The sequence below is a fragment of the Scophthalmus maximus genome, chromosome 8, assembly GCF_022379125.1.
Source record: "Scophthalmus maximus strain ysfricsl-2021 chromosome 8, ASM2237912v1, whole genome shotgun sequence".
In the NCBI taxonomy this organism is placed as follows: domain Eukaryota; kingdom Metazoa; phylum Chordata; class Actinopteri; order Pleuronectiformes; family Scophthalmidae; genus Scophthalmus; species Scophthalmus maximus.
In genome coordinates this window covers 15,790,706-15,817,578 of record NC_061522.1, presented here as the reverse complement: position 1 = coordinate 15,817,578, position 26,873 = coordinate 15,790,706, and the positions used below count along the sequence as shown (strand labels likewise).

Genomic DNA, 26,873 nt, shown 5'->3' with positions numbered 1-26,873 from the left:
CACACACACACACACACACACACACACACACACACACACACACACACACACACACACACACACACACACACACGTTATTTGGTTTGGAGTACTCTAAGATGATCTTTTCTAAATCCTGGTATTTGTCATGCTTCTCTCTGGGACTCTCTTTATACACCGGAGATAACTTGATGAGCCATACTGCAGTTCCCTCAAAGTGTCTTTGCTGGCATTTTTTTTGTCACTTGAGTCCAATCTGATTGAGTGCTACTGCTATTCAGCTGAGTATCGCAGTATCTCTTTCTCTTAATGACATTGAAAAAGTGCAGACAATGTCTGTTTTGTATTACTTTTAACAGTGCAATTTAAGCTGACCTCACTTTTACTTGCTTTTATTTTCTACAGATATGTTCAAATGTATATGTGAAGAAGTTATCATACAAATATTTGTTTACAGCTCAGGCTGTGATCACCTTAGAAAGTGGAGTTACTGTATATGGACGACCATTTTCCTCCCTTATGTTTGTAAATGGGGATGGACAGAAATATAATGTAGTCCACCAGAAAAATGACCACAAACTACAGACCATTGACTTACTTAGTCTGTCTGTGTGTTTATATCTTCGGTGAAAATATATCATACACTCATACCTCAAAAAAGAGCAAATCAGTCTGAGAGCCTTTGTCGGAACCTCAGTCATTGATCAAACCCTGCATACACAAACACACACACACACACACCTAAGGTTCAAGGTATGAGTCATCTTGGTGCAGAATTTGTTTGACAGGAGTTGAAAGTGAGAATCTGTAACTTCTTCTGAGAGATTAGTGCTGCACATCACTGTTCGAGGAGCAACCAAATGAAAGAGGGAGAGAAGGGGCGGATATAGAAAGCAGCTGTATTATTTTGACCCTCTGAAAGTAAACAACATGACCATGATGCAATGGCAGGAAACAAGAGGGTCACAGAATCATTTGAAGTGTTTCTACCAATCAAAGAGACAGGCTCTCTGCCCTGCCACATCACACCTTCAAGCTCTTCAAGGTGTTTATCAGACACCTTGAAAGAAACACAAAAATAAAAACTAGGACTAGGATGAGATAATGATGAGAGGAGAACACCTGGGGAGTAATGAAGAAACTGTATTGGAAAGTGCTTTAAAAAAATAATAACTTTTGAATTTTCCACAAGGGGGAGGGGGAGATTCATACACTGAGGGACACAATTTATTTACTTAGAGTTGATTACAGTCATTAATATAGTATAGAAGCAGAGAAGGAGACAGAGGGAGAGATGAATGAGTACTGTTTGTCACCTTCATTAATCAACCTGATCTCTGGAGTTAGGGCTGCGGGATGGAGGGAAGATGAAAAAGCTGTGCAACATAGCTCTTCATATTACTGTGGAATTTAAAACCCAGATACAACCAACCATCTATTACACTGTCAGCATTAAGACAATTAACAAGGGCCTACTTTCAGTGAATTTCAGTAAATTTTTATTTTATTTCATAAATTTATCTTTCCCAATCGTTCACACTTAAACTGGCAATATTCCTTTTAGAACTTTGTGAATAGTTGATGTGGCTCGAACAAGTCCTACATTTTCAATGCCATGCATATCATTTTTATTCAATCTGCTGTCAATTTTTTTTCTTTTGCTTGTGTCGGTTACATATCGTTCCTTTGTCCAGACAATGATGATGTGTAGCTTAAATGTATGCATGTCGATTTTTGTTTTATGTTTACTTGTGACAGAAAGCAGGAAAAGTTCACCCTGTTTTGAGACAAACTGGCTATGGTTATAATTACAAGTTTTACTTCAAACCCCAAAAAAAGATACAAAATCCAGGGCTAATATGATTAATATGACCTCGAAGAAGTCCAAAAGGAGCTGAAACACCTGCCACTATTTTTTAAAGTTTGTAGGCCAAGTGATGCACATTATGACATGTCGATTACGGGGTACCTTGGCTCACTATGGGACCAGAATGACAACTCAATAATTGCTTCAAGCCTGCGACCCACTGATATCGCCAAACTTTTGCATTATTCACGTGTGATGCTTTGCCAACCTTTTACCAGACTTAGATGCTAGTGTCACAGGATTTTTCACTTCATTCTACACTTTAGGAGATGAAATGCTGCTCTATTGGGTAAGGATCTGGTGATTGTTTTCACCAGTCTGAAATATTCCACCCCCTTTGTTGTGTTACCTGTGTGTTTTGGGTCATTGTCTTTCTGCATGAAGTTTTCCTTCTTTTCTCGAGTTCTAAATTTCTTTATTTTTATTTTTTATAGACAGCTCTCTAGTCTTTAAGTAGGCTTATCATTTTCAAAAATAAATCCAGTCTCCATAGGTGAAACAAAGAGTAAATATTAAGAACTATTTAATGTTTAAACAATAATTCTAAAACGCAAAACCTGGGTAACTAGGGACACCTGTCAGTCACATTTTTCAATATGTTCGATCATATTCATATGATTTCAAGCCTAAATGACTTCAGTTTACAAAAAAATGTTCCTTGCACTCTTTTTTACCCTGCAAATTGCAATTACAAAGATTTATAAATGCTAACATATTCCACTATTTACAGTTATTGAAAGTTTCCCTGGATAACGGCATCAACCTGGTGCATAAAAAGCAACATGGCAAAAGTGCCTGAGGTAGTGTTCAAAATTGAATGTGAGTCATTGAGGGAGCTTGGGTATTCTATCCTTTTATTGAAAATGCACACAGTTATGGATGTTTGCTTTCCAAACATGCCTAAAGGGATACTGAGTCACTGTTCCGACCTTGTGGCAGATTTTTTAACCATGGGGCACTCTCCATTATTCATGTTTTCGAATGATATACTGCAAAAAAAAAGTATCAGCATTTCCCACAGAAAACTTTTTGTCAGCCTGCTCCATTGTTGGTTGTTAAGGTTTGAATAATTAAGTTTAATATTAGCAAGGTTACGCACATTCACATTAGTATTATAACCACACACCTTTTTGATTGGCCACAAGTGCCAGTTGAAACAAGTACTTTTTGGTTGAATGGTTTTGTTATGCTATCCTTGCATTAAACACCCAAAGCTCTGAAACATTCAAAGTCTACCTCACTGCCTGAAGCCAACAAGGTATTTATTTGATTTATGCCAGCCAGAAGTATTTTCAGATTTTTTAAATCTTTCCTTTCATTAAATTATTATTATTAAGAATGTCATTGCATTTATAAGTTTCTGCATTATTATTCAAATTATAAGAATTGGTCTTATTAAGCTTAAGGCAAAGGTTATACAATTGTTCTCTCTCGTCACTCTCTCTCTTAATTCTTCCTGTCTCCTCTCTCCTCCTCTGTCCACCCACCTCTCCTCTCTCCCCCATTTCTCTCCTCTCACCCCAACCAGTCGTGGAAAATGTTCTGCCCATGTGTGAGTCTGGTCCTGCTAGAAATTTCTTCCCTTAAAATATATTTTTTCTCCTCCACAGTCGCCAAGTGCCTGCTCATTGGAACTGTTTGGTTTCTCTGTAATATTGTGGGGTCTCGACCTTACTATCTAAAGTGCCTTGAAATAATGCATGCTGTGTTTTGGCAGTATACGGACACAATTGAATTGATTTGAATAATGTCACAAAATTTTACTGACTTCACCAGAACATGTTTGACTTTGGGTGAAAAGACAGTAATACCTCTTTCACACCAAAATTACCGCGTAGACCCGGAATTTTTTAGACGCGGGTCGACCCACGTTTAATCGGCAATTGGCCCTCTGCGAGCAGACCAGGGTCTGATGATCTTGTAGTGACAGTTGGTGGCCATAGATGGCGGTAGAGAGCGGTGTGCGCCATGAAACAAAGAAAAATAACAGTGTAGTAAACAACAGAAAGCATGGTAACCACTGAGCCAGTGGTCAACGTTACCCTATATCTTGTACTTGTCACTCTTTCAAAGTTTACAAACTCAGCGCAGTGTTACGAGCCGAGCCTGGCCCTTTAAGCAGGTGGCACTATGGGGTTTGATGTGTGTGTATGAGAGAAGAAGAAGGTTGGCGCTGTTGTTGTGTACATTGCTGCAGCCACAAGGAGAATGGGCTCCGCACATCATCCATGTTAACGACAGTTTATGGCCACTGTGTAATGAGAGACCGCCTGATGAGGAGTGTATGTCCACCGAAGAAGGGTTGAAATAAAGTGCCCCGTTCTAAACCTCATCGATGATCTGGATTGTGTTAGTTGTAACCAACGAGCCAAAGCTAGGCTAAGCAACTAGCTACATGCGAGAGGTGTCTTTACTACAGCTGGTGAGGTACCAGCAGTTACCGATGGAGGAGTCGAGCCTTCATTGCCTCCGTCATCGCGCAAATTAGCGCGTTCACCCGGGTGTGACGTTCACATCAATGCCGATCAGAGGTGAAGCCGATTATTACCCTGGTCTATTCCAGAGTCATTTGACCCGGGGCTGAATGCCGATTAAACGTTTTTACACTGCAGAAAACGTCGGGTGTTAGCGGGTTTAACCAGGTTTTTTGGCCAGTGTGAAAGCGGCTTAAGACAGTTAGCGTTACATTACAGAGTTGATTACAGCCAGTCCGTTGTACTTCCAGGGTGTTCAAGAGGTGCATTGATATTTCAGAATTAATATCTCATCATATCATGTAACAGTATCACCCACTGATGTTAGCGGGAAAGTTATCCAATTTTTTTTAGCTCATAAGTTGTATTAAAACACAAAAATGGAGAGTCTCCACCTGATTATGATAAATTTAATCTCAACCAATTAAAAACATCTGTTTTTGAATAACCCCTGCAAAACCAGAGGCAGGAATAGTGTGAACATACATTGTGAATTGCTCACTGGTGGAGAGGGATGGCTTCATATGGATCAGTGAATCCATTACTTCGCGCAACACATACGAGCGAACAATGAAAACAATATTTGCCATCTTGTAGCCAAAACGGTATGCAGACAATTAGCCTTTGTCCAATTAAAGTACAATTATAAAGATAAATGACAGAAACGGCAGTAAATCCATGGCCTTGTTGAGTCCCCGATGGACTCTTTAGTGTATTCCAGTTTGTTATTGCTCAGCTCTATGTATTTTTAATTGCCTCGTTAAAACCACTGATTTGATCATAGAGCAGCAGCATAAAATAAGGAAGACGTGCCGTCTGAACTTTGCTGATTGGATGAGGGGGAGACAGGGAATGAGACTACTTAGTACCTCTGTGTTTCTCAGCCAGCCAAATCAAGCCAGAAAGATCTCAGTATGGATGAAAATGTGATCACAGCAAAATATGATTGTTATGTACATCATTTGTTTCTCAGAGGGGGATTTGCAGAGATGAAGATTCATAATTGGACTGTGTGTAACGGAACAATTGAATTTCATGCAAGGCTTTGCAAGTGCACACTCCGCACACTAATCGCTAAAAACAATTTTAGCCAATATTCAACTGTTTAACAGCTGTAATGATGCCATGTTTCTGAGAACGGGTGAGGCTATGATTATATTTCTACAACTACAAAAACATATTTCAACACAGAGTCTTAAGTGCAACAACACATGAAACAATTTGACTTTCTCTTGGGAAATTCACCCGACTTTCATCAGAAATCATGAACCATCTATTACTCTTTATGGCCTATGCCTTTCAGTCCCCTAATTTTGCTGCTCTGATAATCCACAATTTGAGCTACATCAGCTGAATGATTCCACTCGGATAAAAGGGAACATAATTAGTGTAAGAAGATAAAGATAATGAAGTGATAAATGTAAGCCCCAGTTTAAGGAAAGGTAACACAGTTGGCAAATAATTCCTCGGTTTTATAAGAGATGAGGTCCATGCATGATTAAAAAAAGGGGGAGTGAAAGGTAAAACCGACAACAGAATAGAGAAGATAGGATGAAAGAGGGGGCAAAGAGGAGGGAAAGGGCAAGAGAAAGATAAAGCAATATGTGTGTTGAATGATGGAGGAAAGGTTTGAGCTTTGAAAGTCACTTTTAAAGTTAGGAGGGTTGTTTTTTTATGGTTGGTTAGAGTGAATGACCGTCTCGCTATCCAAAAATGTCTCACACGCATGCACGCACATACGCACGCACACTTATTGTTCCCTATGCATTTGGCTTCTGCAGCTACACTTTTATTTTTCACTCCTATAAAACACACACACACACACACACACACACACACACACACACAGGTAATGAGTGCTTCAGATAACTCTCCTGCTTGGGGAGAAAAAGCATTCATTATCTGCACCATGCACTTAGAAAAATGAAAAGTCAATAAGAAAACCTGAACATAAACACGCTCACAGAGGCTGTAATGACTGTCAGCTTTGCCAAGAGACAGACTGACGGGTAAACAGATGGGAAATGGTAAATGAACAGGACATTTTAAGCAGTTGTCAATATGATACACTGTGGCATTGTAATTACACGGCTTTATTCATGTTTAAACCATCTTGAATAGTGAATACTGTGTAGCAAGAACCCAATTTTTAAACAGTATTTACCCCTTTGACTAAGGTAAAGAAACTGATAAAACATACAGTGATAATCATTGAAAGTAGTTTTACCTTAGGGAATTTTAAACATGAGTAAAATGTATTTAATTTTCCAAACATTACCTGGAGACTTCCAGTTTGGGGTAGTTGATACATTTGCTGCTATACAACAGATCTATACAATAAAAGTGACTATTGATTTGTTTAAGGGAGGGTTAAAAGGAGACAATTTGAGATATATAGTATGTGCTATTTCTGGGTTTTTTTTGGACAAATTTGCTTAATGAGCTGAATGAAGAACACAACCTTTCATGATGACGATCTCCCTGCATGCTGTGTTTTTTTTCCAGTGTATGCTGTACAGACAAAACTGCACTGCCTCCAATCATCACCAAGGTGGGTGAAAGGGTACGGCTTCAAAACTCCAAGTTCACTCATCATCTTTATGGTAGGCCTTTCAGAAGACAAAGATGACAGGTACTCCCTCACATTAACGAGCGGGACATCAATGGAAAGGATGGGGAGGAAGGGATGGGATGGAGGGATGGAAGAAAAAGAGGGTGGAATAAAACTGTGATGGGAAGCCCAAGGCCAACACATGTACTCGGACCCTCTCTCCTGAAAGATGGGCCCTCACGGGGACACAAGGAGGGTGCTGGTACATGTGTGTATAGCTGTAGCATTAGATTCATTTGAGCATATGATAAGGCGTAAGCAATCCCTAAACGTAATTGTTCCCATCACCATGGAGAGCAAAAAAATTAAAACACAATGCAGTGTTTCTGGAAAACTGCCCAGGTTACAAAACAAAGAGGACTCTTCAGAGTATCACAGTATTAAAAATTTAACAATCATCAGTTACCTCTTGATGCTGATGAGGAAAAGAAAATGTCATGCCGCTAACAAAAAAGTTTGTTCAAAGAGCAATTAGGGACAATTTTCACTGTTACCTGGTATCATGCTGACCTATGTCGACTAATTTATATTGTTTAATAAATCATAAGGGCCTCATGAAGAAATAAAACAAAACAAACAAAAACACTTTACAGTTCCTTCTTCATTCTGTCCCCAGAGGCAGACCTCACCTTCCTCCACAATTTCTGTGCAGCCCAAAATAGCATCTTTTTTCCCCATGTGCTATATTTAATGAGTCATCGGTACACTTGTCTTTGTATTCTGATAATGTACTAGTCCAAACGTTTGTGGCCATTTCAGCTTTCTATACCAGTGGCCATGATGACCCTGTACCTCTTGTAAAAGCTGGAGCGAGCTGTTACTCTGGTGAGTTTCAGTGATGAATACTAATAAGGGGCTTACTGAGGTGGAACTTCCCTGCTTCCAATGTGGCAGGCATCTAGTGAAAAGTAATAACCGTCTTACTTTCAAGATTTCTGAATATCACTGTTGGTACTAAAGAGAAAGAGAGAGCGGAAGAGTGTGCAATTGTGTTTGTGTGTGGAGGGGGGGTATAGGAGTTAAATGTGTTGCTGAGTCAGCACAGAGGTAACAGGAGGCGGCGGCGGCGAGAAGAGACCAAGGGATATCTGGGCCCCTGTAAGAATCTCCCCAGGGGGATTCATTCTGTCCCGTCCCATCAGACAGCCGCTCAGGTCTTTTGTGTGTGTGTGTGTGTGTGTGTGTGTGTGTGTGTGTGTGTGTGTGTGCGTGTGTGTGGTTATTGATTGAACTCCTACCTGGTTTCCCTGCGTCTGGGGAATCTTATCCCAAAGTTGTGGCTTCTGTGCAGGTGTGTGAACATGTGCATGTGTTACAAAAAAAACAACAGGATTGTGTGTAACTCGATTGTGAAATCAGGCATTTACACTATGTATAAGTGTACAGTCATGCGTACATGACTGTCCAAAACATTTGCGCCTGACAGCAGGAGTCACAGTAGGACACGCTTTCTTCCTCTTCTCATGCCATCCTGCAGTAACCGTAAGCTGGCAGCAGTAGGCTGTGCAGACATCTAGTTTAAAAACAGTCAGATTCTGCTGACTCCGAGATAGGCAGGCAGACACTGACTCAGTCACACACAAGCATTAAAGTGCTATATTTCTTCATAAGAAAAGCAGCTTTAGGGAGTTTAAACAGCAGGAGGTGAGCTGCCAGGGATTCCAAACCTTCAAAGTGTCAGAGAGGGAAAGATTGTGTCCATAGAAAGACATTACAAGAGGAACGTCTATATGCTGCACTCGCATCAAGCAGTGGAGATGAGACTCCTACCTGAACATACCATTCTCCCCACCTGTCATCTGGCAAATGCTGCTGTGCAACATCCTGGATTCCAACATCACCAAAAACCACATTAAGTCAAATCTACAGAATAATACGGTCTTTTCAAGAAACCAAAACTATGTGCAGGTTTAACGATCAATCAGACACGTTTTACATACATGCTCAAAGATTTCATGACATGACAAATCGGTAATTACTTCCAATCGTGGTTATATGTCCCTGCCAACCAAATATATTGCAGTTAACATCCATCTCTGTCCAGACTCATATAATATATGCTGTGAAGACTCTGAAGCAATTTAATAAAAAAAGTATTAAGGGTATTTTGTCACGATAAGCAAAGCCAAAAATGTGTTTCCAAAGGCCACAGTGACCCTGACCTTTGACCCCCAAATTAATCAGTTCATCCTTGAGTCCAGTGAATGTTTGTGGCAAATATGAAGACCTTTGCATTCAAATGTCCTGTGATATTGTGTTGAAAATGATAAACATTTCAAACATTTCAATTTAGTTGTGCGTCTCCTCTCTTTGGCCTTTCTCTGGAGCTCTTGCTGTAAAAGGAAATGGATAAAGGCAGCAAAACTGAAGAAAAGCCCAAGGCCCCCTCTCTGAGTCTCTCGTCTGATTGACTGACTGTTCTCTGACGTACACAGAGCCAAGCCGACCACAGGTAACAGTTTGCAGCCTACTACTGTAGCTTGGTAAAACTAACCCATAAAACCAAATGGGATGTGGTGTGTGGCTACAGAAAACAAGTTTGTCATGGAGTGGATTACCAAAAAATGGAGAGGAAGTGTCAGGAAGGGAACGTTTGAATGATATTGCAGACGAGAGACCCGGCGGAAATCTTAAGGACAGTGTGAAAGGAGTGTGTACCAGTGGCTGTGTGATGGCGGCATCACAGAATTGCAGAAGTCGTGACGGCTTGTTTTAAGGCAAATTGTCTGAATATTAATGTGCATTTCTTCTTCGATTGAGAACGTGGATATTAGTATTTATATAAAACTTAGAACTACTTCATGTTCAAAAATGTGCAAATGTTTTTAGGATGAGATTAGTGAAAGACTGGGATGCACTGAGAGGGCATTTGATGGATGTCAAGTTTAATTTCCAAATCCAGCCGCATTTCACACTAGCACTAGGCATGCACTGGCAGAATTTGGTGGCTAATCAAATCACTTACTAAAAGCTGAAAGTGTTTCTGACGGCATCAGAAAGCAGCCAGATCAGACCAGGAGTTTCATCCAAACTAAATTGAGCTGATCACAGATAGAAGAGAATAGAGAATGATAACTGCCCACTCCATGTTCTTTTAAGGAAAAAAAAAATTGCCATGGAGAGGGGTATAGTCATTGTAAAAAAAATTGCCATTGTAAACCCAAAATAGGCTGATGATAAGATGACATTGACACAAAACATAATGGGAGACTACAAATATCTTATGATATAATAAAGCACAGCGCAGCCAAGCAGCAGGAATTCCAATCATGTTGGATTAGTGCTTTAACAAGCCACGTCAGTAGAAACCTTCTGGTTAACAGTATCTGGTTTCCTCAAAGACAAGAACTCAAACTAATCATCTATGGCAGTAGAATTTCACTGCAGCCTACAAAAAAAGTCAACCATGCTGTTTTGATGATGTATGAAAAAAATATTTTGGTTCTTATTCCACCAGTTACCAGTCATCATTTTTCTTGGAAGTTCAAAAATGGCTCAGAATGAATACGGGGCCAATGGTTCAATGAGAAAGCATGTGTCAACTCAAAGTCTATCTATGTTAAAACCAGGGGATAAATTGATCAAGTACAGATATTTTCCGAGATTACTTAATTGAATTTCAGTATGTGACCTCAGAAAGCTCTGTGTTTTTGCTTCTTGCTCCATCTCTTAGGAAATGTTCAGAGGGCCTTTTAGTGCCTGTACACAACTGAGCTTTTACAATGACAGAAAGTGACACGCATCCACCTCAAATACAGACAGTCCTTACATCGGTGCCCATCTTCAGTGAGTCAGTAATTGTGAATTGCTTTCAAAGAAGATACAATCAATAAACCTCAATTGTCCTATCACAGAGCATAGTCTTTGTGTTTTACAACTTTGTGACCTTTTAGATCTCTGTTTTTATTGTCTACCTGCAGAGTTTTAAGAAATGGTCTCTGATGACAATTATACCGACCATCACTTCTTTTGTTGATCAAGTCTATACTTCACCCAATGACACAAACACACACATACAGAAACACACGCACGCACACACACATGCACACACACACACACACACACACACACATACACATATTGCCCAAGGACAATCCGACATTCAAACTGGAAAAACCAAGGATCGAACCACCGAACTTTTGATTAGTGGATGACCCTCTCTATCTCCTCAGCCACAGGCGTTATGAAAGCGTTATGAGTTATATGTGTCAATTCAATCAGCCCAAAGGCTTTAAACTGTAAGCTTGCTTTTCTAATATCAAAGCGAGGCTGAAACTTTTTATTTGACACTACTAAAACTGAGTTACCAAAATAGTCAGACCTTGAGGTCCTGATAGTTTCTTGAGACTCTACATTTTACAAATGTTTTCATTCTCGATAACTGGAATTGTTATCACATTGGATTGTATAAAGTGCAAAATGTGAGACTAATGGAAACAGATAGCACACCGTTTGGTAAACAGACGGAGGTAGATTGCATGCATGAATTCAAGCACAGCAATATAACTGACTGTCTTACACAAATTATATGGTTTGCTGGTTGCTTCAGGAGAAAAGGTTTACTGCCAATGTGGTACGTGTCGACAATGCTGTGCATGAGGATGTCTTTGTGGTTTACTCTTAGTGTGTGTGTATGTGTGTGTGTGCATAAGTGCGTGCGTGCGTGCGCATGTCTTACCCACGGTTAGCTGACCGGTCAGTTCACCCTGATCATTTCTGGCATTGACAGTCACATTTCTGTCTGACTGAAGGATCAATGGACTGTCCTAAAGAGAGAAGAGGAAGGAAAATGGTGATTAAGACAATAGGAAAATTGTATATTCTCACACTCTCAAAAGCAAACGTGTCTACTGATACACAGCTAGCTTACATATTCACAAAGGTGTGGTCTGATTTCTATCTCTCCCGTGTAGCACCTGCCCTCACCCCTCTGAGCACCAATCAGTACTGCAACCTGTATAACCAATACTGCCTTAGCCTGTATCAACCTTCACACTTGACTCCCTCTCTTCCGCCCGCCTGATATGCTCTGCATCCAATTTGCATAATCTATTCAAAAGAGCATCCTGTCTGTGAGAGTGTTTGCTTGTTTTTCAATTGTCTGTCTTTGTGTGTAGGTCTGCAAAAAGGCAATTATTCCCTGGCCAAACGAGCTAAATGCAACAATGACCCTGACCTCTGCTCGCATGTAGTCTGATTGAGACACACGCTGCCCAAATTAGTTTACATTCAGTGAGTGTGCGTTGCAATGAATGCAAACCCCATTTGTGCTCCATTTTTTTATTAAGTTCCAAACTCAATCTAAAATTTCACTTTCTCTCTCTTTCTCTCTCAGCTCTTCACGATGCCCCCTTCATCTTTCCCTCAGTGTTCATCAGTCTGTAAAACCTTAGTATTCACATTTTTGCACTTTTCCTTCTGTTCACATTTCCTCTTATATCACATAGCGGCTGCACTTGTATCATTTTTTTTCATTTTCTTTCCCTTCACATCTCTATTTCACTCTCTCTTTCAAATTGCTTATTTGTTTTGGCGGCGTGAAGTGAATAGCATACAGGTGACCTATTTTTTTTCTGTTGATTTCCCCAAATTAATATAAAGCTGCATTCCAGCCTGAATTTCAAAATGAGAAATGTGTTTAAATTGGAAAGTCGCTGATCTGTTGAAATGGAAAATCCCCCGTTTCTGTCCCTTCCTTCCCCTACACTCTCAGTCTCCCTCCCTCCTTCTGTTTTGCTATTTGTTATGGATGGATATTCATTCTTCTGTGGTCTGCTCACACGAGTGGAGACCAATTTTCTAATATGTCACACCTGTCTCTGCTCTATTTTGAATTGTCCAGGGACAGGCTGATCACAACACAAACACAGATCACTGCACAAGCGTGAGGAACAAATAGTCACATAAAACTCACAAAAAAAAACCCCCACACAAACACAACACAAACAGGACTTGCATGTGACTAAATGTCGGTAACGTTTACACCTACACTCTAGTATAAAAAGAAAATACAAATATATTTATATATTCTGGATGTGAACAAAATAATATCCAAGCAAGTCCTCAGGTGCAGGTTAATACACACCCATGCCTCTGTGCACAGGCACACACCACCCACTAGCACAGAGTCAGATAACAAATTTGCCGAACAACAATTGAACGCTGCACACAGTTTATTGTGTGTTGCCTCCTCATCTGTTTCCCAACGCTTGTGTGCTGGATTAATTTTTTTTTCAATGTGGCGTGTGATAGGCTTCACTGTATTATCTTTCCACTCTGTTTAAAGCGACGGGCGCTTTGTAAGGCATGACAGATGTAATGTGCTTCGAATCATTCCAGCTCACTGGACAGTGTGCATGAACATGCCTGATCCCATTCACTTACTGTAGTGCAGGAGTCTGACATTTAGAGCAGTGACCATGGATGGGAAGTCTTATTTGATTAAGCACTCATATGCAAATACATGGAAAGGAGGGGAGTAAATAATTGCTGCATATTAAACAGCAGCTAATGTCTATTTAGATAACAGCTGATTGGAGCTAGAGAATATGACTAGTGGTGCTTACGTGAATCATAGGCACAGGTAAAAATAATGACTTGTCATTCTTGATGAGAGAATTGTTGACCCTACCAATTGCAACCAACTTTAATCACACTCCATACAATTGGCTACCAATTTTTCTCCAGAATTTACTGTACCTGATTGTCACAGAATGAGCATGCGGCACACGGTACCCTGATGAAATCCACTCAGACTGCAAATAAATGTGTTTGATTTCTACCAAAAAACAACAACATTGGTTGTTTATACAAAAAGCACATTACGACCTATGTGGAAGTTTTAAAGACCGCTGACCTCTAGTGGTAGACATACCGTAGACCTGGTAAGTCCGTCAAATGTGTTAATTACAATGGATTTGCTTATATTCTGTAAAGTAATCGAGCTGATTCCCTGAAATGTAACCCTAACCCTTACCTTTCCAAGCTCATCAACCATGCGTTGGTAAATTAAACAAAACCCCACAGTGCTGAGTAGAAAGGTATTTGTGGCACACCTCCCGTCAACGGTAGATGGCGGTTGATTTTTGGATGTATTACACATTCACATACACATACGACAAAGTTGATTCAGTTTGTTTTCTCCGATATTAGAGGTTAATTTCTCTCAATTAAAGTCACAACTCTGATCTTCAGTGAAGAGAACATGATGTTTGATGTTCTCTAATTTCGGGGTGCTTTTGTAGTTATAGTGAAAAAAGGTTTTCTTCACTGCGGAATGATATGATAATCATTTCATTGCTTGGTTTATATTCCATCGGGTGATGTATACATCATACATTTGTCAAATTGTACCTATCGTATTTGGATTTTTGTGTGCGTGGGTAGTGTTTATATTGGGTGCCTATGTTTATTGATATTTACATAGAAATTGGCATACTACTGATCCACAATAATAACGGCTGCACTCTAATACCAACTGCCAACTGCTGTGGCCAATTTAAAGCAGCCTCACAATCATTACAGATGAGTCCATCGTAGACCATGCACCACCACATCCAAACATAACAATTCTGCATCTGCGTCCTGATTAAACAATACAATATAAACCAGCCCTACAGCCCTTATCACACGAAAATGCATCACATATTTCTACATCAGTTAGCCTGTGTTATATGCCATAATTTAAGATTAATAAGGGTAAAACAATAAAAAAAAACTGCAAACTGTATTCAAGACCGTATTCAAATTATATTCAAAACAATTTATTCTGGGAAATGGGATTAAATTAGATTAGACTAGTACAAGTACAAGAGAGGAGGATACATCTCTTTGTACCCTGGCCTGTTTAACTCATTAGCAGCTTTGTGAATAATATGCAATTGCGATTTTAGTCATGTGTGTCGATAATGGGACCCACTTACAAGTGCTAACTGAAGAAATTTTTTTGGTCAGAAAGAAGACACTTATTCAAAAAACACTTATAGTACTTTAAAATGGTAGTAGAGGGCCTGGTACAGTATTGGGTTCATGTCATAGTTTTTGGCATATTTTAGTGTGTTGGGCGGACCGGGTTGGCTGGTTGGGTTGACCCGTGCATCACTAATGTGTAGAGTTTCCTCACATGTACCATACATTGTTTGTGATATTTACTTGACATTCAATTCACGTCTCTGTTAATCACCGTCGCCGCTATTTACGCAGCCCCTCTGACTTTTGTGTTTACTGTCACGCTCATAAATCTCATCCTCATCATGTGAAATGTGCAGAGTGGCACAGATAAATTCACACTAAAGGCGGGAACATCATGCCCTCTCTTCTGAGCTGACGCAATATCCACCACGGGGCCATTCATTCAGTTAATAGTTTAATTTTGCTTTGATTAGAAATACAGGCACATGGCTTCCAGCCTGAGGTAGTCAATGCAATTACACAGGTAATAATAATCAACCCTGGACTGGCGGATCACCATCACAGCATCCAGCCACCAGGACAGATATATCCGATAAAAACCTTTCAACCCAGCTGTCTCCCGATCTGTTTGATGGTCAGATAGTGAGACAGACAGGTCGGGACTCAAAGTACATAAATAATATACTTGTTTACATGTGTTTAGTCAACACTCCAATCAAAACTTTAGGTCTCCTCTCTGTCTCTTAAGGTCTGACTAACTAGCTGCATACAGTAAACGTCTCAACAGCAGAGTACTAAACCCTCATACAAGATACATTTGGTTGATTCATTTTCGCCATCAGCCTAATAACAGCTTTTATCTCTCCTGACTATCTCTGTAGTTGCCCATCTCGCTGGTGGAATATCTATCTCTCCATCCTAAAAGCTACAGGCATGAGCTGAACAAGATATACTTTAAGTAACCAATTAAATAAAAAGCTTTCAGCCTGTCTCTGGTCTGACTTATCCTAAAACGCACCGTCTCTTCAGCCAGTCCACTTGTCCGTCCACCACTCAGTCTGACCCTGGGGTTAGACTCTTTTTCAGTTCAGATTGCACTTAATACTTTAGCAATCGGTTTAGTCAGTATTTATACGGGTAGATGTGGATACGAGCACCAATAACATATACTCTTGGTTTTAAATGGAATAAATAATATGTTTCTAAACCTTCTCTCGGAAACTGAACACAACCCCAAATTAATGATTTAGAATGGTCCTTGTTGCTGCTTATTTCAGTGTGTTTTGTTGTGATTCAGCAGAGAATTTAACATTTAAACCAGGCACTCCTGGTTAATCTGAAATTAAGATTTGGATCTTATCACATGTAAGTGCTGTGAACAAATGGTAAATGGAATGTATTTATCTAGCGCTTTTCTAGTCTTATTGACCACTCAAAGCAGCATAAGTCAGCGCTGCTATTTACTAGACCTGCTGTATATGAAAAGTTCCCGTTATATGACTGTTATGATTTGGCACAAAATAAAATAAATTGCCTTGGATCTAGATTGTTTGGATTAATCGTTAAGAGCAAGTAGATAGTTGTGCATGTTGTCTAAGCTAAAACAGAATACCAATCAAACTGAAAAAGTCTGTGGCAAGTGATGTGTATGTCCTTGTGCAATGCTAATATGTTGTTTTTAGTCCCCACAGTCATATAACAGCAGAAAATAAATCAGCGTTGGTCCTGAGCTTACTCTCAGGGTACTTGGATTTAATATGTTCTAGTGTCCCTCATGTGCATTCAGGGGTCTTATCATTGATTTAGCATGTCATCAATGTCCTGTACAAGGCTTGTCAGTGTAATCCATTTAAATCTCCAAGTGACAGTGGAGATTGAAACTGTGTGTGTGTGTGTGTGTGTCAGAAGCAGCAAACACCACTCATGGTACTGCTTGACTGAATTGCTAAATACCTTGGTACAGTACTACAACCTGGCTGGTTAGGGTGTGACTCACCCTTACTGGCTAGCTGAGCTCTGAGTTGTTGGGGTCTTGTCATGCAAATTACTGGTTAAAAAAGAATGAGCAGAGAGGTCCAACAGGACTGCAGTGTAAGCGTGGATGACTGCTGTGCGGAATTTCATGCACATGAAAGTATGCTTGTTTATTTTTTTGGGGGGCTTGAGGGAGTCTTGGCTCCTCATCACTTCTCCCAAGCATGTGTCTCAAGGATTCAACTATGAACACTTGTTGGTCCCGTTGGTAAACAAGACTCAAGTTCACTTTGAATCCTGCAACGTCAGTGTGATGCTGGGTAACATATCACTAAATCTGGTGGTTAGCACTGTCATATCTCAGCAAGAATGTTCTCGGTTTGAGTCTTTCTATGTGGAGTGGTTATGTTCTCCCTGTGTCTGCGTGGGTTTTTTCTCCAGGTACTCCGGTTTTCTCCCACAGTCCATGGCATGCAGCTTAGGTTAATTGCAGACCACCTTGCTCGTAGGTGTGACTGTATAAGTGAATGGTTGTTTGTCTCTTCATGTCATCCCTGTGACACGCACCTGTCCAGGGTGTAGCCCGCCTCTCGCCCAATGTCAGTTGGGATTGACTGCATGCCCTCCTGTGCCCCTCAAACGATGTGCGGTATAGATAATTAACCACCTCAGTGGCAGCTTCACAGTATTGAAACTTAAGGTCATAAGGTTGGTCAGTCAAAGCTCAAAGCACTGCTGAGGACTGATGGCCACGGAACCATTAAGGAAACATCTGTGTATGTGAAAAATGAAACATGTAAATAGGTACATGTAAATGCAATATAATTCGTACCAAACCACAGATTCGTTTGGAGAGCACTGAAACACGGGATTGGGGATTGAGAAAAAGTATAGGGAGGAGCTGGGACCTCCCAGCTTCAGGCATGCAGAACAATAAATCTTGAAACAGGGAGAGAGGGAAGAGGAGGGACAGCGAGCCAGAGATGGAAAGCAGAGCAGGGTAAACTGTACAGCAATTGTTTTAGAGATAGCTACAATAAATAGATCTATACACAGAAGCCGCTTGTCAGCCCTTTATGATCTGCTCTACCACAATAATATATGGTGCTTAAAGGACCGGGTCAAACATCTCAAGAAAATATATGCCAACTGGAAAATAAATACTAGAAAATACACGAATAAGATGAGCCATTTTTTTCATTTCACATATTTGGTGTTATTTATTACAAGAAACTAAGGTTATCCTGTGAAAAAAATGAAAATACTATTGAAATATGTACATCAAATACTCAGCTAAATATTTGATTCCTGTAATGCTTCCTGATACAGGGGGTGAATACTCTCACCACAGGATTCACCTTGTATTCAACCCATGTATTTCATCTTCCTCAGGACATCTGATGGAGTTTTACATAACAGCTAAGATTAGAACAGAGGATACATTTTCATATAATGGATTTAAACCCACAGTCTGAGGATACTGTTTGTGCTGTTGTGGCATTATTTGAATATACTTCTGTGAGAGTTTTTGCTGTGGCTGAACAAAACCTCTAGGGGAATGGTAAATAAAAAAAAAAGTAGCAAAAAGATAAAAAGAAATCAACAGATGAACATCAAATATGTGCAAGTAAGCATCTGCATGCAACTTTCTTGGTCCTCATTGCTCCTTAATGCAATGTCTGACCCAACTATTGATATAATTGGGACTGGTATTGTTTGTGGTGTGCTATCAGCCTACAGACCCCCCCCCCAAAAAAACAAAAAACAAAAACAAAAACAAAAAAACCTGCATCTGCAGCATTTGTTTGTGTGCTTATGGTTCATATCAAACCATCATCTGTAATTTGTTTATTCTTGTGAAGACAACTACTCATTTCAACAACTCATAACATCACAGGTCAATGGAAATAACAATTCTTTATAAACACCTACCCATTCCATGCAGGTGCAGGGGTACACTAACAGAGCCAGTCCATCAGAGGGTTAAAGCACAACACACACAGAATTGTATGGGCAACTTTGCACTCAGAAGAAAGCCACAAGCACATTCAACTCTTCAGAAGTTTCTTACTATGAGGAAACTGTGCTAACCACTGACCAACTAAATCACCACCTACATATAAAAATAAAATATAGTAGGCTGGTAATCTTCACAGCTTCTTTAAGGGGACTCAACATAAACATCTGGTTCTATATGCATATTTTGCTGAAGAATACAGACAATTGCAAGCAAATGTGACTCAGTGTGCACAGTAAAGTCAAAATTATGTAATCATATAAGCCTGCTGTATCTGTTTCAGCCTTGCATGGAGGCCAAGTAAAATCAATTGTGTTGTTATGGCGATGAAGCAGTGAGGTGTTGGGTGATGATGTACTGTGGGACTATAGTGAGAACCAGCAGAACTAATCCAGCTTGATAACACAAAAGACACTTCATACACCAGTCTGCAGAAGACATGTACTCAAACCCAAGGTCATTATCCTTACACAACATTATTAGGAATGCAGTGTGTGTTCAAGTATTAAAAGGATTGACCCGCTAGATACAAAAATCACATTTAAGGACACATAAATAGAGGAGAAGAGACAAGATAAGGGGATAGGATGGAGGCAGAGAGGAAAACAGAGCAGATAAAGTTGCAATGCTGCGTTTGCCATGAAATATTCCCCTGTGGTACAAATACTGGAGGAAAAAGATAAATTAAGCTAACTCTAGAGAAATGTGTGCATCTAAAAGAAAATATAAAAACTACTTCCAAAAAAAGTGTTTATCTTTGTTAATCATTCACTAATGAAGGAGACTCATGGATTCCAAGCAGTCTTTTGTATGATATCATGAATTTCAAAATTACTTCAATATCTGAAACTGTTACTTGTGTATGCTTTTTTTTGCTCTGGTACCCCTTTCTTCTTGTATCTTTACTGTCTCTGTTCAATCCAATTCTCCAAGGGATCATAACAGATCCCATTTTATTTGTACTCAACCCATGGATATATATGAGTGCTTGTGTGTGTGTGTGTGTGTATGTGTGTGTGTATGTGTGTATTTAAAGCTCTTTCTTTCTTTTATGTCTTTACAGACTGTTCTCTTTAACCCTGTCACATCTACAAAGTCAGGACAATCCATTCCATCAAAGCAAGACAGATCCATTAGCTATCATAGCCAGCCAAAGACCAATTACTAGTGTATGGCTATCACAAAGGCTGCTGGTCTTAATGCATCTGTTATTCTGTATCTAAGATATTATTGCTATGGGAAACACAACACAAAACTGCACTGTCTTATTATTTGACTGAAGGTTATCAGTTTCAGCTTAAGTGTATCTGCAGAAAATTAGGATGTCACAGTGAAGTTTCACCTTTGGGATATATAATTAATCTATTATAAAGTCATAATTACTGCATAATTGTGACCCAATTCAAGTTGTGTAATGTCATAATTGACATATCATTTTTTGAGTTATAACCAAAAATGTGTGTTGTAAGGTAACAGTGACTTTGATTTTTGACCACCCAATAATCTTTTTATCCTTGAGTCCAAATGAACAGTTGTGCTAAATTTGAAGAAACATCCTCGGGAGTTATCAAGTTCATAGGAATGTGGCAGATGGATACATTGATAGTATGAATGGACAGACCGACAAACCAAAAAAATAATGCTCTGGTCAAGGAAGTGACTGGCAGAGGCATTGAAAGGACAAGATAGTACCAGAACTAACAAGGATATAGGTTGATATATATTGTAACAGCCATAGGCCCGCCCTCTCTACCTCTCGGCCTGCCCTCTCATTAACTTGTCATTTGGAGGATGCCCTACAGAACAAAAATGTATTCCAAACTTACATTTCTCGTTCTCTCCTCTTGACACTTACTTCTTTCGTCTTATCGAGCTCAGCCTCCCCCGCCTGCTGTCCCGTGGCAGTAGCCATTAAATAATGTATTCTCTTTCACCCCAAAGTGTGCAGTTTTAGCAAGCATGTGGCTGCTTCAAATGTGCGATGTGTTTGAAAAACACTACACATCCACTGGGGGCTTCAGACTGGCGGGAGTTTTCATGTTCATATTTTGCGTAAAGACCCAATTCCCCTCAAATAGTACAGGGAAAAAATAAATGAATTTTGGGTGCTTACAAAAAACATTGACAGAGAAACTAGGCAAACATTTCAACATTTTTCAGATCGACGGATGTTTTTTGACTAAATTCTACAGGATTTGTGCAAAAAACAAATGAGGTCGTTTGGTGCCAAAAAACAAATCACTAAGTATGTTTAGCTGTACAAATTCTGTGAAATCATATATATATATGATTCTTTTTTCCAACCCTGTCTGGAAGATTATATATTGGGGCCGACTTTGTGTTTGCATTTGGTTTCTGCTTTAATCAAAGCTCCTCTGGGCTTTTTGGCTCATTTTCGAGCACTTCACTATGTCTTGTGCTTTGTAATTGCTGTGATATGGATTTCTTGAATTTGGCCTCTTTGCAGAGCTCTCAGCCATGTGATGATATCCCCAGTTGAGAAGCTGCCTTCATAATTACTGGGAATCGTTCACAAGGGCGGGACATGAGAGATGAAGTGGATTGTTTTGATGTGAAACATTGGATACAATGGGACCTGGAAAGGGTTAACAAAGGTGTGAGGAGAGTTTGAGATGGACAAGTGGGAACTCGTCTGAAAGATACAACATGATGGAACTTTATAAAATTCTAAAACACGTAGAGTCTTATTTTCTAACACAGAAGTTGGCCACAACCAAATTTCTGTTTGACTTCACACATCAGCAGCCAAAAGATGAGAGTGAAAACTTCACTATCTGTCCATGACGATTGTTTGAGTAGCAAGAAGTGAAAGACATAAAATGATGTAGACCGGGTTCTGAGTCTGCCTACACTTAAAAAAAACCTAATACAGATAAGTTGCAAAGATGGGGAAACATCAAAAGATTTGAATTGTATGACTCATAGAGGACAATGGGCCCCATGCAAAAACATGTTTGTATTCGTATCCTATATTTCTCTTTCATTGTTTCATACCCTGAGTTTGTACTTTGTACTTGTATTATATTTCATTTCTATATTTTTAAATGTCATTGATATGATGAAAAAAAAGAGAAAAAGATCACTAAGTGAAAAACTGGGTTTGACTAAAAGCAGACTAATTTACATGATTCCTATGACAGCTCTGGACCAATCATAAATTGTGTTCGTGACTGACAGAAAATTCAAACCAGTGTCCAAGAAAGAAGGTTCACGGCCCGGCCAGAGCAGTAAAATCACAACAACAACAAAGCGAGGGACAAGCTTTCTCCGAAATCGCTTACTGCCACTTTAACTCAAAAACATGCTTCGGTGAGGGTTGTGAATAGCTGTTCATTTCTATTGTGCTGCCCCAAGTGGCCAGTGTCAAGGAGCTCCAGAGATGTGGAGGAAATAATAAAACTTAAGATTGCAGCATAGATTTCCACAAAGGTAGGACCTGAAGGTAAAGCACTTTGGTGGGTAGCTGAAACCCGTCCCCCATGATGGAAGAGGGAAACAAGGTTAGGGATCCAAGGAAAAGGACGTTGAGACAGGAGACTTATCTTAGATGTAATTCAGTAGTTCTACAAGAAATAAACCGTGACCAAGGACAGGACCAGGGTGGGGCAGGAAAAGCATGTGAACATGCGGAAAAAAGAACAGAATAATCTTCTTTGATCTTTCTCTTCTGTCATGTTTCTTTTACTTTCCCTTGAACTCTCTTTCAACTGTCTTATCTTCAATTAATTTTCAACTCTCAGTTGTCAGGCAACCAAAGACCCCCTGCTTATTTACAATTCTTGTTATATCTCACTTTGATCTCCGTTCAGCGCTTAGTCCTTAATCTTAGTTCCCTCTGCTGTGTTCCTCACTTTCTTGTCCATTACCTCTGCGTGTCCGTGCTTCCTCTTAAAGATTTATGAAGGGTCATTTATTTTCTTATCATTTATTAGTTTTTTCTTTCTTGTTTTGTCATTGAGACAGTTTTTTACTGAATTGTATCAGACAACTCAAAAGAATCTCAGAGCAATGCTCTAGTATGAGCAATAAAGGTGTCATATTTGCAGTCTGTCAATTTTTTAGGGTGTCTGGATAAAGTATACGTGAGGATTCAGTTTTTTTGAATTTGGACCTTTCCGTTACCAACAATTCCAACTTGGGGTTTCCTTTGCAATAACTTGATTTAGCTGAAAATAGTGCGGCAGTCCTTTCTTCCTTTACCATCTTCTCATGTTCTCCTTTCTGTTTCTAAGGACTGTCTGTCGATTTAGGTTTATGGTTCCTGTGTATGAATCATACAATGTGTTTGGATGTGGGTCTTCAACCTCTTGTAGACTCATCATCGGTTGGTAATGACAGCACCTGCTCTCAGCAGTCGTCCTTTTCCCTCTCTGGTAATCACTTTGCGTCTTATGTGTTTGTCTCATCTCTTCCAGGATTCTGTGGTACAGGCTTTGTGGTCAAGTTTTTATGTAGCTGGTAGTTAAAGGTATATGAGTTGGGCTATATCAGTGAACATTACTTGAATTGAAATGGCTAACGCAGAGGTGCTGGCACCTGCTTTAACGCCCAAACCAACCATGAGGGTTGTCGAATGGCATTTCCAACAACAATTTAAAATTGCGATCTGCCTGGCAGGCCTTGATGGGATACATTTGGTCATTAAATACCACACTGTCTCTGGATTAACAGTTTTACTAGATTTTTGCTTTTGTCTTTTTACTAGACTGTTTGCCACTTTCAACTTATGCAAGGAACTCTTGGCTGGCACACTGGATATCTGGATGGAAGCTCACCGTTGTATTGGTTTGATGATTGGCTTCTCTGTTCCACAGTTGTGCCGGGCTCCAGCATCTTAAGGGAGATGTTGATCTTCAGTTATCACCTCAGCTGTGCCAGACTGACAGTTGAGTACATGGATTCTCTCAGTAGCAGATTTACTACTATATCATTTTGCTGGTCCCAGAGAAAGGGAACGTCAAGGCCAACGTCATCATTCATGATTTGACCAGGAATAACATGTGACATCAAGAACCAAAACATGTCTCAATTCTCCCTCCTATTGGTGCTTTACAGAATGCTGGAAATATTTCCCTCTGAAAGTTGTACCTTAACAACTGTGAGTCTCCAGTCTGAAAAATCATATGCTATTTTAAGAGCCACCGATTACTTGATTCATCCTACTTCAATTATATATATATAAAACCAAGAACTTAATATTATATTATTAAAGCAACCAAATTAGATGTGTTTCATAAAAACAAGTAAAAAGTAGTATCCTGGTATTATTAATGATGTTTTGAACTGATTATTTGGGAAACCTATTTACAAACTCATGCCCCTTTTTCTAATGAAGGAAAATGTCTTGCGGAATTGAATTGAATCGTAGTCTTCCAGCAGCTCCTATAACTCCCCCACCAAATATTGAACTGTTTCTGTTTTCCTGATACCTCAAGCTGTTGTGGCCAGCATGGTTAGATAGGGTTATATGTGTGTCCAAAGCACCCATCCCAGAGAGTGCATGTGAGCAGAATGTTTTTTAACTCTCTGTGGCGGGCAGAATCCAGCACAACTGATAGATACTGCTTTCCCAGTGCTATCAAGTGCATGATCACATGACAGCCATACATTTCTCAGCAAGCTTACAGACCTGCCCTCACTGTGCATCTGGTGCATATGATAGCACACACTATGTATATCCAAAGGGGATTATTACTATATAAAAAAAGTTAGTATTGCCCGATTGGGGTATGTTCAACGTGCGTACAGGGTATGCACTGTCCCTCTGATCCTTTTCATTTTAAATGTAAAATAATTCCCTTGCCTCTTTAAGGCACGTGTGAAATGAACTGTGTCAGAATGGTGCTATATATTATAAATACACTTGCCTTGCCCAATCAACAAATCTGCACTGATGTCACAGTGCTTTCCTCAAATTATTCGCCAGCCATGGGGCACTTAACCATTAGTGCTTGTCCCTTCAATATACCTCAGGAGTTCTGCTCTACAATTATGAATGCAGATTATCAATGCATGAGGATACTCATTCTGAGGCAGTTTGCTAAAGCAGAGACTTTTGGCACTTTTGCTGCTTAAGAGTGCACGCCACTTAATTTCAGCCATTAAAATGTGACAGAAATAAATGGCCACAAAAGTGGTGAGTAAGGAAACTGAATATTGACACAAATGCAAAGGTAATTGTTAGCTTACATACAGAAATAACAACTCTGCTCTAACTGTTCCTAGAAACCAAGGCATTCGAAGTCAACTAGAATCTTCTTTTTTAATGGATATGGACAATGTTTCTTATTAGTTAGGGCAAACAAAACAATACACACCCTCCTTCACGTAAAAAATTAAACTACTGCAAGCAGGTTGAGTGAATGTAGTGATATAAATGGTAATCGGTTTTGATCATTAGGCACCCTCCAAGGTGGATCACTGTAGCCGTATATTTGAATTCATGCTTTGGTGGGAAACTGGTTTGAAAGGTGCTTACTTTGCACTCAGGTCATGTAACCGGAATGCAATTGATCCTTATTTTGTCATGCACTTCCTTTCTCTCACTGACAAACACAGTGGGACAGTACAATATGTAATTAAGGCTGAACCACATTGCACCAATGATCTGCAGGCTTGTAATTAAATCTAATCTGTGTGCGTCACCTCATTGGGAGCATGTGCGTCTTTGTGTGAGTGTGTATGTGTGTGAGTGTGTGTTTAATGTCGTAAGGCCAGAGAAGTGTAATGCCACACTCCCGTCCAGTTAATGAATTCAAATGTCCACCTTTAATTAATTTCACACTGTGGATTGTGACCGTTTCCCTGGAAACAACCACCGACGCAATTCCTGCAGCGACAAAGTGTGTGTAGAGATGCACTACTAATGTCCGTTCATGTATCTTTGGAATTAACAATTTCAATCAGCATATTAGGATTTATAATGTTTATATGCATGTCAAAAAAAGAAACGAAAAAAAAAGGTGGGGTATCAGTGTGTATCTGTGTCTGTAAGGAGGACAAAGAACTGGCTATGTGTATTCAGAAAAGGGTTTCTGTTTCATTCATATTTTTTTCTGACTGCATCTTGTCCAAAGGATTGAATGCTCTGTCAGTTGTCTATGTTAGACAGATATTTGTCCATGAATGTGTCATTATGTGTGTGTTATATTAATCTACATAACCCCTATGATTGAAATATTTTGGGAAAATTACTGTAATATTCAAAAACAGCACAAATGTGTGATGTTCTTGAAGGGTTCACTGATAGATTTTGATCAGTGAGATGAAAAGGAACAGTTACGTAATTAAAAGTGGGAACCTGGTTGTCTCCAGACAGCCGAGACAAAGTCATGGAATCAGAAAGTGACAAAGCTCATGAAACTTGTTCTTCAAAAAATTACTGAAAAAAATTACCTAAAATTTTACTCTGGAGGACAGAATTGAAAGTATTCCAAAGCGAGATACTGTCTCTGTTGTGTAAATGTTTTGTTAGTGGGCTGCGATTCCGTGAGGCAAACCTTTTGTCGAGTCACTGGACTTGGTAATATGTTTTTAGTCTTTAATGTGAAGAAGTAATGTCAGGAGTTGTGTAACTCTGATAGATTAGAATACATTATGTGACTAAATATGTGTTTAAATTTGGTTATTTACAAATATTTCTAAGACGTGTCTTAACTTACTAATCATTCTGTTTCATGTTATGGGTTTCATTCAGTGTAGATAGCATGAATGAATCCCTCTCATGTTAGAGCATGAATTCTACATACTTAATTTGACATGGTGATTACACAGAGCAAATTTCACACTTCAAGAAATGCGTGGCTCCTACTGTGGAATGAAACATTTCTGTTAAACTTTCCCTTTAGCTAATATAGGCCCTCATTTCCCCACTGATGCCATCATTGAAACTAGCTCTTGGCTGAAAGATAAGTTTTACTGGACAAAGCAATCCGCTCCCATGATCATCATGCCAATTACAGACACCAGGAGCGGGGGGTACTCAAAGTTGAATATGAGAAGAACTCAGCTCTACACGCC

The 26,873-nt window shown here is 39.6% G+C and overlaps 1 protein-coding gene across 2 annotated transcripts in view; it reads right to left on the bottom strand.

The window, feature by feature from the left end:
* Positions 1-26,873, bottom strand: part of LOC118313099 (zeta-sarcoglycan) — a 274,953-nt gene that overhangs the window by 49,851 nt on the left and 198,229 nt on the right. For both annotated transcript variants that reach the window (XM_035638350.2, XM_035638349.2), the window contains exon 4: positions 11,610-11,697. In XM_035638350.2, coding sequence (XP_035494243.1) covers positions 11,610-11,697 — 88 coding nt within the window. The remainder of the gene's footprint in view (positions 1-11,609; positions 11,698-26,873) is intronic.